Here is an 18,078-nt window from a genome sequence, read left to right as displayed (position 1 = left end):
ACTATCTAAAAGCTCAACAAACTTTACTTGATAATTTCCCTTAAATTATATAGGTCAAATAATCCTTCCAAATTGAATCAAATCATCAGTTCTAAGAGAAAAATTGGAATGTCTCCAGACTTCAACTGAAAATTTTAAAGATGCTCAACTTATTGTAAATCGAATTAAAATTATTATTGTTTATCTATCACCAAAACCGTAAGCTATTAATTTATTGATAAGTAATTATTTATTACAACCATCACCAGCATTAATTTATACAGATTAATTTCAAAGCAATGCTTGGGAAAAATGGATTCATGATTTGATTTCAACTTACTCTTGATTGTGGAGGGTTTTTAAACTGAATCAGCGGGTTTCATTGTCACAACATAATATTAGAGTGTATGCAAAACTATTTATAATTTTTATATCAGCAGTGTTCTGTGAATTGAAAGAAAAAAATTGAAAAATTTTATAAGAATAATTTTAAAACTATTTCGAAAGAGAGAGCAGCAATGAAAACACCAAACGTGTAGGCTAATAGAATATTTTATTTACAAATCATATAATAAGGGAATTACTATGTTATTGAACTAAATGGAACGTATCATGGTAAATTATATATTATTGATCATCGAAAGTATAAAATGAAAAAGTATTGCTTGTATTTATCAAATGGAATAAACGAATCAATAGAATAATCTCTATTTATACATTTTTTCATGAGAAACTTGATTAAATAATAACATTGGTTAAAAGTTAAACGTTTAAAAGACTTGATTGGTAAAGAATATAGGCCTACCTTCGAACACAATATTTGTAGAATACTTTGGAAATTTACTTAATGCTATAACTTAATTATTAACAAAAACAAACGTAATTATGAAAATCAAAGACTACTTACTCAATGATTACCACATACAAATGACTTTACTCTTTATAATGATGAATTTCAAATCTCTCATATATTATAATAATATATTGCTATTATTATAATATATGAGAGATTTGAAATTCATCGATTATTATTGTAATATTACATTTTTCTTCTCACATTTAAATCGAATCTTCAATTCGAGATCTATGGAACTTTATAGTAAATGTCAGAGTTATCAATAGACGGACAAATTTTTTGACGGAGAATTTATTATCGTAAATGTTTGTTGCATTGTTCCATAATGTCACCGAGGTAGGGTTAACAAATTACTAAATAAATCGTTTATTTGAATAGAATATATGTATAAAAATTTAAAATAACATTTTCAAATTAAAGTTTTATTGAGAACAGATGTAGAATGTGAATTCTAAATTTATAAGTTATAATTTTGTGTTGACGTGTCTGTAAAGATCGATATTGAAGAGGGCGTTGTCTTTCGTGACTGGTAACTTGTGTCTTTTTCCTGTTGGACCTTCTTCTGAAACTAATGGCTGGCTGTTGCTTGTATAATTTTGTGCTCTGAGTTATTGTCTGTTTAAATGAATTTATTAATGTTTTAGATTGAAGTTTATATAAATTTTTGTGCAAAATTCGCTATTAGTGTAGTAAAGCCAATAGCCACTGTGTTTCAACTGTAAACTAGATAAGTATTTTAGTTCGTAGTTACTTGAAATCATTAAGCTTATAAGTTATTGTTCGTTTTATAATTCTGTGTTTTTGCCAAAATTTTCATCTGAAGATTATAAGTTAATTTGCTCTGAAAACTGGATTTCTCATTCATAGGCAATAGATCCATTCACAGTTTATCAAGTATCTATTTTATTGGAGCCGACAACTTTCCTTAGTGTGATAGGTGTTATATGCTATTCCAACCGTTTAAGGAAAAATTGGTAGCACGGCAAATGTTACCCCTGTGGTGGGACAGAATTACAAAATAAATATGTCTCAAATGGTACACTATGAAATCCCTGGTTATAGAAATTATTAGTAGATAGATATCTTGATAGGTTATGAATGGTTTGTTGCTGAGTGGGAAATCGGTTCAAGAGAGATCAAGTCCTAATGAATATATTATCTGTGCAGACTAGCAAAATGGCATACAATATAAAAAAATATTAAAATTGATGATGAGTTAATAGCTGCCTTAACACAACTGTTTGATAAGCAAGATGCTAAGTTAGACCAAATGTTTAAAAATCAAAATGCTAGATTTGATGAGTTAAATGCTAAATTTGATAAGCAAAATGCTAAGTTAGACCAAATGTTTAAAAATCAAAATGCTAGGTTTGATGATATGAAGCAAGAATGTACTAGCATTAGACTAGAGCAGGTTAGTATAAACCTTCTATTGAAAGATGCACATGAAAAACTGAGTGACAATCATGAAGATGAAAACAAATTGAAGCATGATAATAGTAGTGTTAAGATACAGGATCAATTCATTCAAGTTTCTGACAATGTAGGCCTAGTTACTGTTGTTGAAAAAGTCAACCCTAATGAGATAGTAGAATTGAGTAAAGAAGTAGGTAGGGAGTTGTCTTCACTGAAAGTCAACTATCACGAAAGTAATATTGCTACATTGAAGGTTAGGAAAACTATAAACAAAGTGAATGATTACATGAGACAGGTTTTCTGTGGAGGTTAGGAACAATGTGAACAAAATGAATGTTGCTTTGAGTCAAGTTGATGAGTTCAACTTTCAACTGAGAATTGAAAAGGTGTATGCCATGCATTCTCAAGTGAACATGACTAACTTTTGTAGGCAAAACTGCTTGGTTGAAACAAATGAACCCATAAATAAAATCATGCTATTGAAGAAAACAAAACGCAAAGTTTCCATTGATGTATTAGTATTCAAAGGTTGTTTCAAGTTGCTTATTTACAAGATGATGACAATGAATCACATGATGAAAGGGTATTCCCCAACACACAATGATTAGGAATCCTGTGTCATGCCGGGATTCAGAATAGCAATGACCGTAAATACTACGTATGGTAAGAGTCCATAATTGTATCTTTTTTCTTTCCTATAGCCTATTTTTCTTGGCCCTTGATCTTTTCAATTTTCGATTCTTTCCTGTCTTTGTGTAATATTCAGTAAATTTCTTCTATGAAGCATATCTTAACCAATCTTGTCCATAGTCATTTAAATTTGTATTTTTTCTGAAATAATTTTTAGAAGTTGAAATAGTAGCTTATTTTCCTAATCTTTAAATTGTTGATAAAACTTAACTTTTCCAAAATCTATCCATTGTGGTGTAAAGAATTGTGTGCTTGTGACATATTTTTTCATCATGTGTCACTTATGTGAAGTGTATCAATTTTGTGTATATTGTTTTAGGGAATTTATTTACCCAGTTTTCTTTTTCTCTTGTTTGTATTTTTTAGGGAACTTATTTACCCAGTATTCATCTTGATCATCTTTGTATTATAATCTTGAAATGTTTATACTTATTATACAGTCTTTAAATTTTAAATTATTTTAAAAAATAATTGATTTAATTTAAAACGTTGTGTTATATTATCAATTGAAATGAGTTAAAGGCTAAAATTTTTCTAAAGTGTTTTGTAATTGATATTTTTTTTAAATTTTAAAACTGTTTGTTCTATAAATTTTGATATGATTGATTATCGTTTGAAATGGATGCTGGAGTGTATGTAGAATTTTTAGTGGGGTTTGTTGATTAGAATTTTGCTGGTATGTGATTGTTTTTTGAGATGGAAACCCATTATTGCCTAAAGAAGGAATAACAGAGGTTATGACTTAGAGAGGCAGTAATGAGATAATATTTTTTGTGTTGATTACTTATGTTGATTGCCATAGATGCAAAAATTAATGATTAATAATGTTGATTGCCATAGATGCAAAATGATGATTAATTATGAATATTGTTTGCCTTTGAAGCAAAATATTATTGATGTTTTGAATGGTTTCTTGTTTAATGATTGATAGTAAAGTTTTGTCATGAAATGTAGTTTGTGTTTAGAACATTGAAAAGTCGAAATAAACTATAGTATCCAACAAACGATGATTAACAATATTAAATAATTTGCTTTTTATACAATTTTTGAACAAAATTAAAACTAAATAATTTTGAAACCCTGAATGATAAATCATAAATGTGAAATGAACATGCTATAAATGAAATGTTATATTAAATAATAATGAAATGCAAATATATTATGAAATGATTGAATAGAAGACCAAATGTCTGAAATTATTGAAATATGTATTGAAATTAAATTTTTGTTGTGTTGTTATGATGTTTGTTTTTTACAATTTTGATAATGATACAGGGTGTTATGAAATTATATTTCTATTTTGAAGAATGGATTAAAATTTTGATATTTGAACAGTGAATAAATGAATGATTTTTTTTTTTAATTTATCATTGATATGTCCATATTTCACAATTTATGTATTGCTGACTGTATAATAAGATGTTAACAAATTTCAATTTCATAGATACTTAAAATAAATTTTATGTGTATTAGATTGTATTGATAGCCTAATCAAGTTTTTCTTCTTAGTTTATAAGCATTTTAAGATAACAGGTACAGCACAGACATTAACATTGAAATAGTTATCATGTGAATCTCGAAATCAGTAACAAGTGAACGCCATGAAGAGTGTTAAGAACATTTGGGTGATTTTCGAACTAGTGTGACATATCTACGCCAAAATCAACGTTGCGGCCTACACCAATAACTACGCCAAAATCTACGCCGATGCCTGTGCTGATGCCAACGCCAATAACTACGCCGATGCCTGCGCCGAAGCCAATATCTGCGCCAATGCTGATGCCAAAATCTGCGCCAATGCTGATGCCAAAATCTGCGCCAATGCTGATGCCAACAACAAAAATCAATGCCAATGCCTGCGCCAACACTAATAACTACGCCAAAATGCCAAAATCAATGCCAATAGCTACGCCAATGCCAAAATCTGCGCCAATGCCAACAACAAAAATCAATGCAAATAGCTACGCCAATGCCTGCGCCAATGCTGATACCAAAATCAACGCCGATGCCTGTGCTGATGTCAATGCCTGCGCCAATGCCAATGCCAATGCCTGCGCCAATGCCAATATTAACGCCGATGCCAAAGCCGACACCAAAGCATACGCCAATAGCAATGCCAATGCTTATTGCTGACTCTGTATCTCAAACTTCAACACTACTGCATTACCTGGAGGTAATTGCCATCCATGTTCACATTCACAACTTTGAATTCAGAAGAACAGTCACAGTATCATGAAAGAATTGATTCAAAAAATCCTCTCCTAAATTATTCCTGTATGCAGAACTCTAAACCTTGAAAGCTGAAAATATCAAAAAACCAAACTTTACCTAAATTAATCCTCACCTAAATTAATCCTGTATGCAGCGTCTATCTCTTTTCCAAAAAAATGAATTACATTGTCATTTCAAGCCTGAAATGTACATTGTATAATTACAAATATGATACAAAAGTTATGTGACTCTGTATTGAATTTGGTATGCAGCAGTCGACTACAAGTATCAGCCCAACACTACGTGCATCCAGATCAGCCCAACACTAACGTCATCACACTGGAGTCACACTAAACTGAAAATCATACTGAGTGCCTTAACGGACTGTTTTCAAAAAATGTGCATCAATAAAATCAACCGCGTCAATAGTGAAAGAAATGAACATTTTTTGATTTATTGAAATTTTATGTGAAAATTAAATGTAACAATTCATCAATTCATTTAAAAAAAAATAATAATAATAATTTTTTATTCAACATACTAAAATTTTTTTATGCAATAAAAATTAAATTTTTCTATCTATTAAATTTGTGTGCAATTTCAAAAAACTTTTCTTTACATATTAAACTTTCTGTTGAGATATTTTTCTTTAAATTATAAAGCTAAATCAAAAGTAATATTGATATTCTATATTTTGAGATATTGTTTGGAAACATATAACAAACGCTATTGATGAATTTTTATAATAATTTTCAATATTTTTGGATGACATGTATTGTTTTTCTAGAAAAAATTGTTACTGTTCTCAAATTTAAATTTCAACAATTTTCATTAGGGTCAATGTAAATTTTTTTCTTTAAATTTTCAAACAGTAAAATTTTTTATGTCAAGAGGGGGGTATTTGTAATATTACATTTTTCTTCTCACATTTAAATCGAATCTTCAATTCGAGATCTATGGAACTTTATAGTAAATGTCAGAGTTATCAATAGACGGACAAATTTTTTGACGGAGAATTTATTATCGTAAATGTTTGTTGCATTGTTCCATAATGTCACCGAGGTAGGGTTAACAAATTACTAAATAAATCGTTTATTTGAATAGAATATATGTATAAAAATTTAAAATAACATTTTCAAATTAAAGTTTTATTGAGAACAGATGTAGAATGTGAATTCTAAACTTATAAGTTATAATTTTGTGTTGACGTGTCTGTAAAGATCGATATTGAAGAGGGCGTTGTCTTTCGTGACTGGTAACTTGTGTCTTTTTCCTGTTGGACCTTCTTCTGAAACTAATGGCTGGCTGTTGCTTGTATAATTTTGTGCTCTGAGTTATTGTCTGTTTAAATGAATTTATTAATGTTTTAGATTGAAGTTTATATAAATTTTTGTGCAAAATTCGCTATTAGTGTAGTAAAGCCAATAGCCACTGTGTTTCAACTGTAAACTAGATAAGTATTTTAGTTCGTAGTTACTTGAAATCATTAAGCTTATAAGTTATTGTTCGTTTTATAATTCTGTGTTTTTGCCAAAATTTTCATCTGAAGATTATAAGTTAATTTGCTCTGAAAACTGGATTTCTCATTCATAGGCAATAGATCCATTCACAGTTTATCAAGTATCTATTTTATTGGAGCCGACAACTTTCCTTAGTGTGATAGGTGTTATATGCTATTCCAACCGTTTAAGGAAAAATTGGTAGCACGGCATTATATAGCAAAGAATTTATTATAATTGATTAGGATTCATAAATTATTATAATAGCAAAGAATTCTAACGAAGAATTCAACTCAGCAGAATTCTATTTTAGATAAAGATAGCAATCTTTTGCTATCTTTTATCTATGATTCTATTGACTAGCGCAAATAAATAATAAATCAACTTTTGACGAATGAACTGAAAACAACAAACAATGGACGGCTACGAAAATAAAATCAATAACAATAGAAACTTTGATATACTGTGCTTTTACATTGAATACTCTTCTAATAAAACCATAACCATTATTAGGTAACCCATATTAGGTATGTACGAGAAATATTGTCTGGAATATTGGTGAACTATAATAAATTTATGAATATAACGCGAATACTTTTCGGCAAAGTAAGCAAAACCCAGCTGAAATAATTAATCATTAATAATTAATAATAAATCAGTAACTTACCGTATTCAACCCAAGGGCCGTTTCTACAGTGTTAGTTTGAACGGAATCTCAGGACCTCAGCTTAAACTGGATTAAATCAATTTTTAGTTTCGTTCGCTCTAATGTGATTAGTTATGAGATTAATCAACCAGCTGATTCATTTCAGTTTAAGCCAAGGTTCCTAGAATAGGTACCTAGTATTCTAAGTACATTGGTTCAAGCTATCACTGTGGAAACGACCCAAAGTCAACTTATCAAAATTTGACAAATAACAATCTATTGTATTTTGCTGCTCGCACCATACGCATATATTATAATCTATTGACAACTAGGTCTACTCATTGAGTAGAGTAGTCAAAAAACTATCTGGAACTTTGCAAATGTTAATAAATCATCCTTCAACCTAATTGAAACTATAGTAACCAAATAACTAATATCTCTCTGTGAACCAAATATTCAAAGTTCCTCAAATTTACGGGAATTCACAGCAAATTTAATGACATTTTGAAAATTGATGAGAACACCGTAGAATGTTGAGATTAATTTGCTCTGTTAATTCTGCAGTGTTGGAGTCTCACTGGGCCGTTCACACAGTGACAGTTTAAACTAAATTTAATTTTTAAGTGGATTAAATCCGTATCAAGTCTGGTTTGTTATAATGTGCTTCATTTTGAGCTTAAGCCACCAGCTGATTAAATCGAGTTTAAGCTTTGACTGTGCAAACGGCCCTAACAGAGTTGATTTAATTGTTTGTCATGGGAAAGAACAAAAATTTCAAATAACGAATATGTGGTTTACCTTTGTAGAACTGTATGCTGTCTATTACTTTGTTATATGTGGCTGAAATGAGTTGTTATTGCGTGTTTTATTGTTGGATTCTAGTGTTTTTCATGAGAATAAATTGTTGAGTGCGTGCACTATCTCATTGCATTACGTCTGGTACTGTAGCATTGGCGCGGCGAGGTTGGGGTGGTGACTGGAGTTCATCCGCAGGGCTGATAGGCTCTTGTTGTACCATTCGTCTTCAGCACTCATTCCTGCAAACAAAAAATTCAAACTCAAAATTGTACTTAATTTCCACTCATTTATGCAAAAAACAACTCAGATTTATACTCATTCGCACTCATTCCTGCAAAAGAAAACAATTCAACCCAAATCTATACACAATTTTCACTCATTCCTGCACCCGAGTTATCGGATGGGCACTTAATTGTCGGTCCCGGCTGAAGTATGACTGTCTCAAGGCCCATTGACGGCTTGAATTATATAATATATATATATATATATATATATATATATATATATATATATATATATATATATATATATATATATATATATTCAGGCGGTGGGACCTTCCCGCAAGGGACTCTCCACCAACAAAAGCCATACGAATTTACTTTTTACTCATTCCTGCAAAAACTCAAAATTGTACTCATTTTTGCAAAGAACAAAATAATTGAAAACTCAAATTTATACTAAATTTGCACTCATTCATGGAAGAAACTAACTTAAATGATAATTTTTACGGTACTCAATTTGCACTCATTCCTGCAAAGAACTAAGTCAAAGAAGTTTGTTTTTGGTCCTTCAAAATTATTTCTTTAATATGTGAATATTTTATATTAATATCCCTATTTTAGTGATAATAATGTGAAAAATTTATTCTATGTTTGGTTTTGAAGCAACTAAATTTAAAAATCCACTTTGTGAAAATAAAAGGACTGAAAATTTTGTGAAGTGAACAACTACAAGACTTGACATATTTCGGACTATGTGTAACCTCATCTAAATTTGGCAGAGGAATAGCACAAGGTTACCGTATTATTTCTCTCCCTATCACTTTGATGATGTACTTATTGTATGAATCAATAAAGAATGTTTATTTTGGAATAAAATTTTATAAAAATTGTACACGTGAAATTCTAACCTTATCTTGGACTTTGTTACTTATAAATTTGGAAGAAAAATAGCACTACGGTACCTTACTATTTTATCTACCAATGTTATTACATAAAAGTGTCATTTGCAACAAATTCTAACTCAAACTAATACTATAGAGAGAAGATAACATTTACGATACTTTGATTATTTGTCTCTGTTTATACTAAATTTTCCTACAAAGAGAACTTGAATTCTAATTTATTCTGTGTTGTAAATCCTCTACCGTATTAATGTAATGTAATGTATTACCGTATTAATTGGAAACACTTTTGTCTAAACTTCTGTCTAAAGATGACCAATAACAACAGGTCAAAACATCGTCACTGCTAAAAAGTAAGTCTTTCCACTTCAAAAGTATTTTCAATTCGAAGTTTCTAATTTATATTAATCCATTATTGATTACAAACAATTACAATAATATGATTACATAAATGAATATCAAGATTCCAACTGTACCTACCTATAATATTATTTGTTACATTCAACTTACAGTTGAGAATTATAGTGATTTTTATGCACATACAAATCTTTATTGATTCATACAATAAGTACATTATCAAAACGACAGGGAGAGAATAAAATAAGTAACCTTGTGCTATTCTTCTCCCAAATTTAGATAAGGTTACACATAGTTACATTATTAAATATAATTATTATTATTACTATTAAATTTTGTAAAACTTGAAAGTGAAAAAACACTTACATTCTTTGATGTGGCGACGTTCGTTTCGTGCTGATATCGCACATTTTCACTTCACAGTGTTTAAAGTTTTCTCTTTAAAGTTTTACAAAATTTAATAGTAATGATGATAGTGGAAACAAGATGGATAACCAACAACAAATAATTATTATTATTAGATCAACTATACCGAGATCGCTTGAATCATCATCTATCAACTATGGAAGGCGGTGGAAAAAGAAGCGTGGCGACTATGCCGTCATATAATTTCTACTGACTTTATAACGTTAAGGGAAGAATATAAACACGATCTTTGACGTTGTTCCTCCCTTAGAACTTGACGATATTGAGAGCTGAAAACCAGGATAACTGACAATGAAAATGAAATTATTCATTCTACTTTCGCATAACAATTATTTTTTACAAAGAATCTCTCTCTTAGAATTAAACTGATGCAGAAGCTACAGTCCGAGAAGACATCTTGCGAATAGTCTGGGATGAATTTGGCTACTGTCTAGATGTTGTCCGAGCCTCAAAAGGAGGGCACATAGAACACTTATAATACATCATCATAAACTTGATACTTCTGTGAGTGATTTGATGAAAAATTGGTTTGTGTGCACCATTTTTAAAAATAAATATAACTGCTTAAAATTGGGTCATTCTTTTTGAAACACTCCATATTATACCATAGAGGCAATAATACTTGAATATTTTATTATTTCATCTCTATAAATACTATCTCTAGTCTCTAGTCTCTGCCATCACTATTTTCCGCCTCTGATATTGATATTACAACTTTGAAGCCTTCACAAAGATGTCAGACACGAGAGCAAAAATAGCTACCGAGATCGAGCGAAGAGTTTGAGCAAAAAGTTACCACCGAAACAACAAAGACTCTCCAACTTTTAATACGAAAAGCCAGCCTTGAAGAGATGTGTCACCATCCTTATTTCAATTTAACTTTTCAGACTCCTTTCTACAGCATTGTCTTTGAGTTCTTGCTTCTTGTTCTCACGCTGGGAATTCTCTCTTATACTCGTTCTCTGTGATCTTTCTTCTCTCTCAATTCTTCTACCTCTTGTGTCTTCCTTCTTTTTTGCTTTTCCAACAACGCAAGAAATCAACCCTCAATTCTACCTTTGCTTCTAGATCCAGTACTCTTAGCTATAGTGAGGTCCACGTTATAATGGCAGTGGATAAAGATAGGAGAACAACGTTGCCGATCCTCTGTCTTGTCAATGCCTTCTATTAACGGTAGCTGATACAGGTTTATTGATGTAATATTAACTGTTCATTCTCGTTTAAAATAATCAATTATATTCTATTAAGCAAGAAATTATATTTTTCAATAATTTCATAATGAATTTTCATAATTAAGTTGAAGTATTTTGTTAATTAATTTTTAATCCTACATTGTTAGAAGACGCAACAGAGCAAAGCAAGAAAGAGATAGCGCTATCTGCTTTGTTGAATGATAGACAAGGATAGCAATACCATGGCTAATCAAACACTGCCATTATAACGTGGACCTCACTATAGTCATGAGCACTCAGTAAGATCCCACTTGTACTCACTTTACCAAAGATATTCTATAGAGAGACACTATGGAGAGATGTCGTTAGAAACTGATTAACATTGGTTTGATATCCTTTTATGCTGTCATTTGATAAAGCAGATAGATCTATCCTTCTTTTGCTCTGCACTATTGTTTGCATGCTATGAAGAAAATATAATTTACTAACAGAATATTCGATATGAAATCTTGAAAAGATATATTTTCATGGTGACTATGTTATTTCATAGACGAACAATAGCATGAGTAAGATATCCCATGGTATAGGGCGTTTATGTCGCAACTTTTACTGTTATCTCAAGCTGATAGTCCATGTAGTTCTTTCCTGTGAAGCTTTATGACGCTGGTAGTCTCATATTGTGCCGTTACTCTCACCCCAACAAAACAGTAATCAACAATAATCGATAGTAATCGGCTTGAGATAACAGTAAAAGTTGCGATATAAACGCCTTATACCATGGGATATCTACTTATGCTATTGTTTCTCTATGGTTATATTCAGTTACTTTTGAGATGGTTGAACTGTCTTTAACTACATTGATTCATTCATTCAGTTCTTATCCATAACTCATTACCCACGCATTTGAAATAATATTGTATTATGAGCTGTGTAATATCTAGTCTATAATAGACAAGCAGGTAACCCGTGCTCCGCACAGGTCTAATTAATAACTTGACAAACTGGACTCACTGAGATCTTGAAGAATCGAAAAAAGGCCTATAAATATCCTTGATGAATTGAGTATCTATATGCAAAATTTCAAGTAAATCAGTTCAGTAGTTCAGACGTGATGATGTGTCATTCGTGAATTTCCTATCCCGTACCTGTATAAGCCGATTCTTCCTTCTATTATATATTATAGGATTATAGCATAGAGAAACAATAGCGTAGTAGATATACCATGGTATAGGCGTTTATGTCGCAACTTTTACTGTTATCTCAGCCGATTACTGTTGATATTGTCGTTTTACTGTTGTGTTGGAGGGAGAGTGTTTGAACGGCACAATATGAGAGACTACCAGTGTCACACAGCTTCACGGGAAAGAATTACATGGTCTATCGGCTTGAGATAACAGTAAAAGCTGCGACATAAACGCCCTATACCATGGGATATCTACTAACGCTATTGTTTCTTTATGATTATAGATAATGTAGCTTCTCATGATTTCATTAACTTTTTCCACGACTAAAACTTGCATTAACTTCCAAAGTTCTTCAGAACTCTCAGAGCAGCATGTCTGTAGAAATGCTGAAATAGTGAGTGGGTTATTTGCGAATGATGAGTGGAGATGAAGGGACCTACAATTTTAGGTGGGTTCCAGACCGCATTGTAGTCATATTTGGTTCTCCAATTGTCTGTATTTTGAAAAAGTATTTGTTATTCAAATTATTTAAATTGGAAGAATATACAGGAACATTTTTATTTTGTCATCCTCAATCAAAATTGATTCTAAAAGCATCAACAAACATAGGTTCTAGTTTATAATTTTTTCTTGTTTCTTATTCTCAAGAAAGATATTTTTTGTTATCGAACGATATTAATCCATACTTGTCATGATTTTAATCAATATTCAAGTTTTTTTAATGATCTTTAACTTTCAAATTCCATTTATATGGAAACTGGAAATGTATCTCTTGAAATGGATTGAGTAGAATAAGGTAGTCTAAAATAGCTGAAAAGATAAGCCGACTTCTCAAGATGTCGGAGCGGAGGTCCCAAGCAATCAAATCACGGAAATTATTTAAGATGTTTCCTCACCAGAGAAGGCATCTTCATCCAATCCTATTTGGATTGCTTACCTTGGAATTAATCAACGTGAGGAACGGCTAAAGGCAAGAAATCAGATCATTCAACATCTTGAACTTTAGCAAATTCATGAATTCATGGCAAATTTGATTCCTCCCTTTTGGCTTCTCCCACGTTTTAATGACAGTGAAGAAAGATAGCAAGCGTTGCTGATCCTCTGCTTTGCCACTGCCTTCTATAGAGGTTACTGATACTGGTACAGTATATTTGATGTGATATTATTTGTTCATTCTTGAATAAAATAATCTATTATACTACATTAGTCAAAAAATATATTCTCCATGATTGAAATTAAAATATTGTGTTGATAAATAATCATATTTCAACATTTCTGAAAAACGATTTTGCAACATTACGGAGCTAGAAAGGAATAGCGCTATCTGCGTTTTTGAATTATAGGAACACTAATGTTAATAAAATATAATGCCATTAAAACGTGGACCTCACTATAAAGCCTAAAGTTTGATGTCTCATAAATTCAATGACATCATACTGTTGAGTGACATTCATTCCCTCCTGTATATCTAATTGTACAGTATTTCAATTTCTCGTTATTTGTGTTTATTATCGAAAAATATCAAATTGAAATGAAATACAGTGAATAAAATTTAGAATTTGAAATACGGTAAAAATATTGCAATTTAAAATCAAAATCTAACCTCCCTAACCTCTCTTTTCACCTCCAATACATGGAGTCAGGTCCTACAAAAATCTTTATTGATTGATTCATACAATAAGTGCATCATCAAAATGATCGGGAGAGAAAAAATAAGGTAACCTTGTGCTATTCCTCTCCCAAATTCAGATAAGGTTACACAAAGTCCGAAATAGGTTTCAAATAACACAATTAATTATAATAACAATATTAATCGATAACTGAAAAATAAAATGATTGGACTTAAAGTTTATTTTCATCTAATTTCATAGGCAAGACAAATTGAAATCTAGCCGATCTGAGAAGATCCCATACAATTTACCTCTGGCACAAACTCAAGATTGAGATTGAGGAAGGATGTTGAAGATATCAATATTGAATTCCGTTAAGATGTTTGACCGGTGATTTGAAGAGATCGAGAAACACGTAGCTTTAATTGGCAGAATCTGAGAAATGGATAAGACGTTGAAATGGGTGGAAATCAGGAATTAACCGCGTAAAGCCTCTCAATAACATTCCCAACTGGCCACAAACTCTCCCTTTTCTCACTCCCTCGCGTTAACAACTAGAGGAATCACTCTCTCTCCTCTCGCTTAACAAACTGGAAGAAACCACTCTTACTCTCGTCCTCTCTCTCTCGATCACAAAAAACTGGAAGAACTCACTCACTCATTCTCCCGCTCTCTCACTCTCTCTCACCCTCATCCTCTCTCACTCTACACACTTCTAAGAAGTCTGTGGCATCTATGAAGAACAGGAAGCCGGAAATTAGGAACGTTCCCTGGTGGAGTTTCCTTTCCGTCTTCAGATTGCAAGGAAAATTGGGAGGAAAACTCTTGTAACTAAGGAAAAGGTTGGTAGGTTGAAAGGGGCTGGAAAAACTGAGAGAAATATCCGTATTCTAGCTCCTATATTACTCTGTATCATGTTAATAAATAAAATAAATAAATAAATAAATAAATGTTTATTTCCCAAAAAAACTAAAACTACAACATCAATTACACAAAATATTAGATAAATTACAATATTACATACAATAGTTAGTTACAAAAAATTCTTATAATGTGTCCTCTAGTGTTTATTTTTTCTGTGTGGAAATTGACCTACTCCACTATGGCGTACCATGTTCTAGAGTAGGTTTGTTGTTTTTTTGTGCGTATTATTAATTAGTTAGTGTTTAGTAAGTCATTAGGTGGTTAGTTGTTATTTGAAATAATGTTTTCTATGTTCTTTCTTCCTTTGCTCATCAACCAATTGTGTACTATTGTTTTGAACTTTCTAGGATGATTAATCTGTTTAAAGTTTGCAGGAAGTAGATTATATAATTTTGGTGCTAAATGATTGAAATGTCTCTGGTATAGTGCCTTCCTTGCAACACTAGTGATGAGAAGATTCCTGTATCTGGTGTTGTGGTTGTGGTTTCTGGTTTGAAATGTTGTTGGGTTCTTGTGTAATCTGCATAGTATCTCCTTGGAGTAAAGCTGTCTTGGATCCATCACATCAAACTCATTGAATAGCTGGTCTGATGAATAGCGTGGAGGCTCTGGTTGATGACCCTCATGATCAGCTTCTGTACCCTGAGGAGCGGTTCGATGTGCAAGAAGCTTGCACCTCCCCATCCCACAATCCCATACAGCATGAGGGACTGAGCTAGAGAGAAGTAGATAACTCTTAGACATCCCTTGTCGACCAGTGTCCTCAGAATCCTGAATCTGCAGATAGTCTTCCTTAGTCTCCCGCATAATTCATTGAGATGATGACCAGCGCAGAAAAGAGTCCATTGTAACTCCCAGGTATTTCTGTGACTGTTTCCTGCGACTGTGTATGAAGTGTTATTCCGTGATTCTTGATTACTATCTCATCTCTGTTGGCTGTCCATGTTGAGTCGCCGAAAAGGTCAGAAGAAGGTTTCTCATGGTTCAATGTTAGCAGATTTTCACTCAACCAGCGAGACACCCTCTGAAGTCCAGTCTCGGTTTCTCTCCAGGTCATCTCCCAGGTCGGTTCAGAGAACAGTAGAACAGTATCATCTGCAAAGGTGGTGATTGATCCATTAATTTCCATGTTGCATAATGGGTTATGTAGAGAAGAAAAAGAATTGGTCCTAGTACTGTTCCTTGTGGCACTCCAAACTTTACAGTCAGCTTGTTGCTTATACATCCATTGACTTGACACATTGTGTTCGGTTTGATAGGTAGCTCTGAAAAGATTCCATGCGACTCCTCTTATTCCATAGTTATCAAGCCTTGAAAGAAGAATGTCATGTGACACCGTATCAAAAGCCTTCTTTAAATCTAAGAATACTGCCAATGGTTTCTCTTCAGTGTTTTTTATCGGCAATCTGAGTGGTCACATAGTGGATAGCATCATTTGTACTGCGACTAGATCTAAAACCATATTGGTTTGGCGATAGAAGATTATTTTTTTCAAGAAAGCTGATCAGTCTTGTTTTTATACACTTTTCAAAAATTTTTGATAATGTACTTAGTAATGATATGGGTCTGTAGCAATTCATATCTTTTTATCTCCTGTTTGAAGATTGGACAAATGACAGCTTCCTTAAGACACTGTGGAAAAAACCTTCCTCAAAATTTGTTTGCAATATGTGTTAAAGGCTTGGCAAGTATCGTATTATTCTGTTTGAAAAATCTGGTTTAAATTATCGAGTCCAGGTGCACTATTAGCTTTAAGACTATTAATGATTTTTATCATTTCGTCCTCACTGACAGGTGTAAAGAATAATGACCGGCAGACTATCTGATCAGCTGCCGCATGCTCATCTGCACCATTACAATCGCTATTTAGAATGTCCTGGGCCAGTTTGATCCAATACTAATAAAAAATTCATTGAAAGAATTTGCCATATCTTTATCATCATCTCCCAATTTCAATTCTCTCTTCCAAGTTGATTTGGTGGATTTGTGTTCTTGGCCGTTGCACTTCAGTTATTTCTTATTACTTCCCATGTTTGCTTAGAGTTGCTGGAAGTTTCAAATCGCCTTGAAAAGTATTGTTTCTTAGCATTTTCTATTACAGTTGTTAGTAGATTTCTGTACCTTCTATAATACTCTCTAAGCTGTAGATTCGCTGTATTATTCTTGCTTTGTCTGTGTAATTTATCTCTCTTCCTTATTGATGTAATTAATCCATTGTAATCCAAGGCTTAATTTTTCTTTTTGTGTGCGATACTCTATTAATAACTTTACATTCTTCTGTGTATTTCTTCAGTATTTCTATCATTTTATTCAAAGCACTATCAGCGCATTCCTGCAGGTACACGGAATTCCAGGTCTCATTGTTAGTGCTAATGAAAGTTTATTATAATCAATACTTTCATAGTAGGGTTTTCTTCTGTTGTGATTGTGTTCCACCGCATCATATTTAATTCCCAGAATAGTTAAAAACTTTAGTAATATAAACTTATAAACTTTATATTACTTTTTATAGTAATAATAAACTTTATTATTATTATTCAATAATTGTTGAATTTTGTAAAATTCAGTTATCATATTGACTATTTTGAGTTTAATGTTGTTTCTTCTATGAAGTGTAAATTGTCCTCTGATAATAGTGTCATAATGTTCATTTTCATTTAAACTGTATTATAAATTTGAAAAGGGACAGTTTTGGGCATAAGCCTGTTGGCCTCTTCATATATATATATATATATATATATATATATATATATATATATAATATATATATATCTAAATCAATAAATAAAGAAATCATGATATGATGCTGATACATCTATAGTGTGATTAACGTTATAAGTTGGTGGAAAAGATAGGCAGGCATTGCACCATTTTCACCACTTTCTATGTAGTAGTAGCTGTGATTCGAGTCTGTTTTAGCAAAATTTTGTTTCTATAATAATACTTGAATTTTTGTTATTTTACCCATAGCCTCTTGCCTCATCCCGTAACTGCGGCAGTCATATTCGAGCACTATGACTCATTGAGAACGGTTGGGTCATGGTGGGTAACTACTGGTTGTCATCTGCAAATCAACCTACAGACAAAAATTGAGAAAGTTTTTAGAAAGATACAGAATACTATCGATTTACAAGATACGACGATCCTCTTTGCTTGGAGTGATTGAATTAGTGTTGAAATATCC

General features: G+C 32.0%; 1 protein-coding gene across 1 annotated transcript in view; it reads right to left on the bottom strand.

Annotated features, from left to right (window-relative positions):
* Positions 1-7,020: 7,020 nt before the first annotated feature.
* LOC111047363 (paired mesoderm homeobox protein 1) overlaps positions 7,021-18,078 on the bottom strand; it is a gene marked incomplete at its 5' end in the record, with an annotated part of 79,301 nt that continues 68,243 nt past the window's right edge. Inside the window, 1 exon segment of the mRNA XM_039437354.1 lies at positions 7,021-8,334. Coding sequence (XP_039293288.1) covers positions 8,228-8,334 — 107 coding nt within the window.

The sequence above is a fragment of the Nilaparvata lugens genome, chromosome 11, assembly GCF_014356525.2.
Source record: "Nilaparvata lugens isolate BPH chromosome 11, ASM1435652v1, whole genome shotgun sequence".
Classification (NCBI taxonomy): Eukaryota; Metazoa; Arthropoda; class Insecta; order Hemiptera; family Delphacidae; genus Nilaparvata; species Nilaparvata lugens.
Note: the sequence above shows the minus strand (reverse complement) of the source record. Positions and strands in the feature narration are given on the sequence as shown.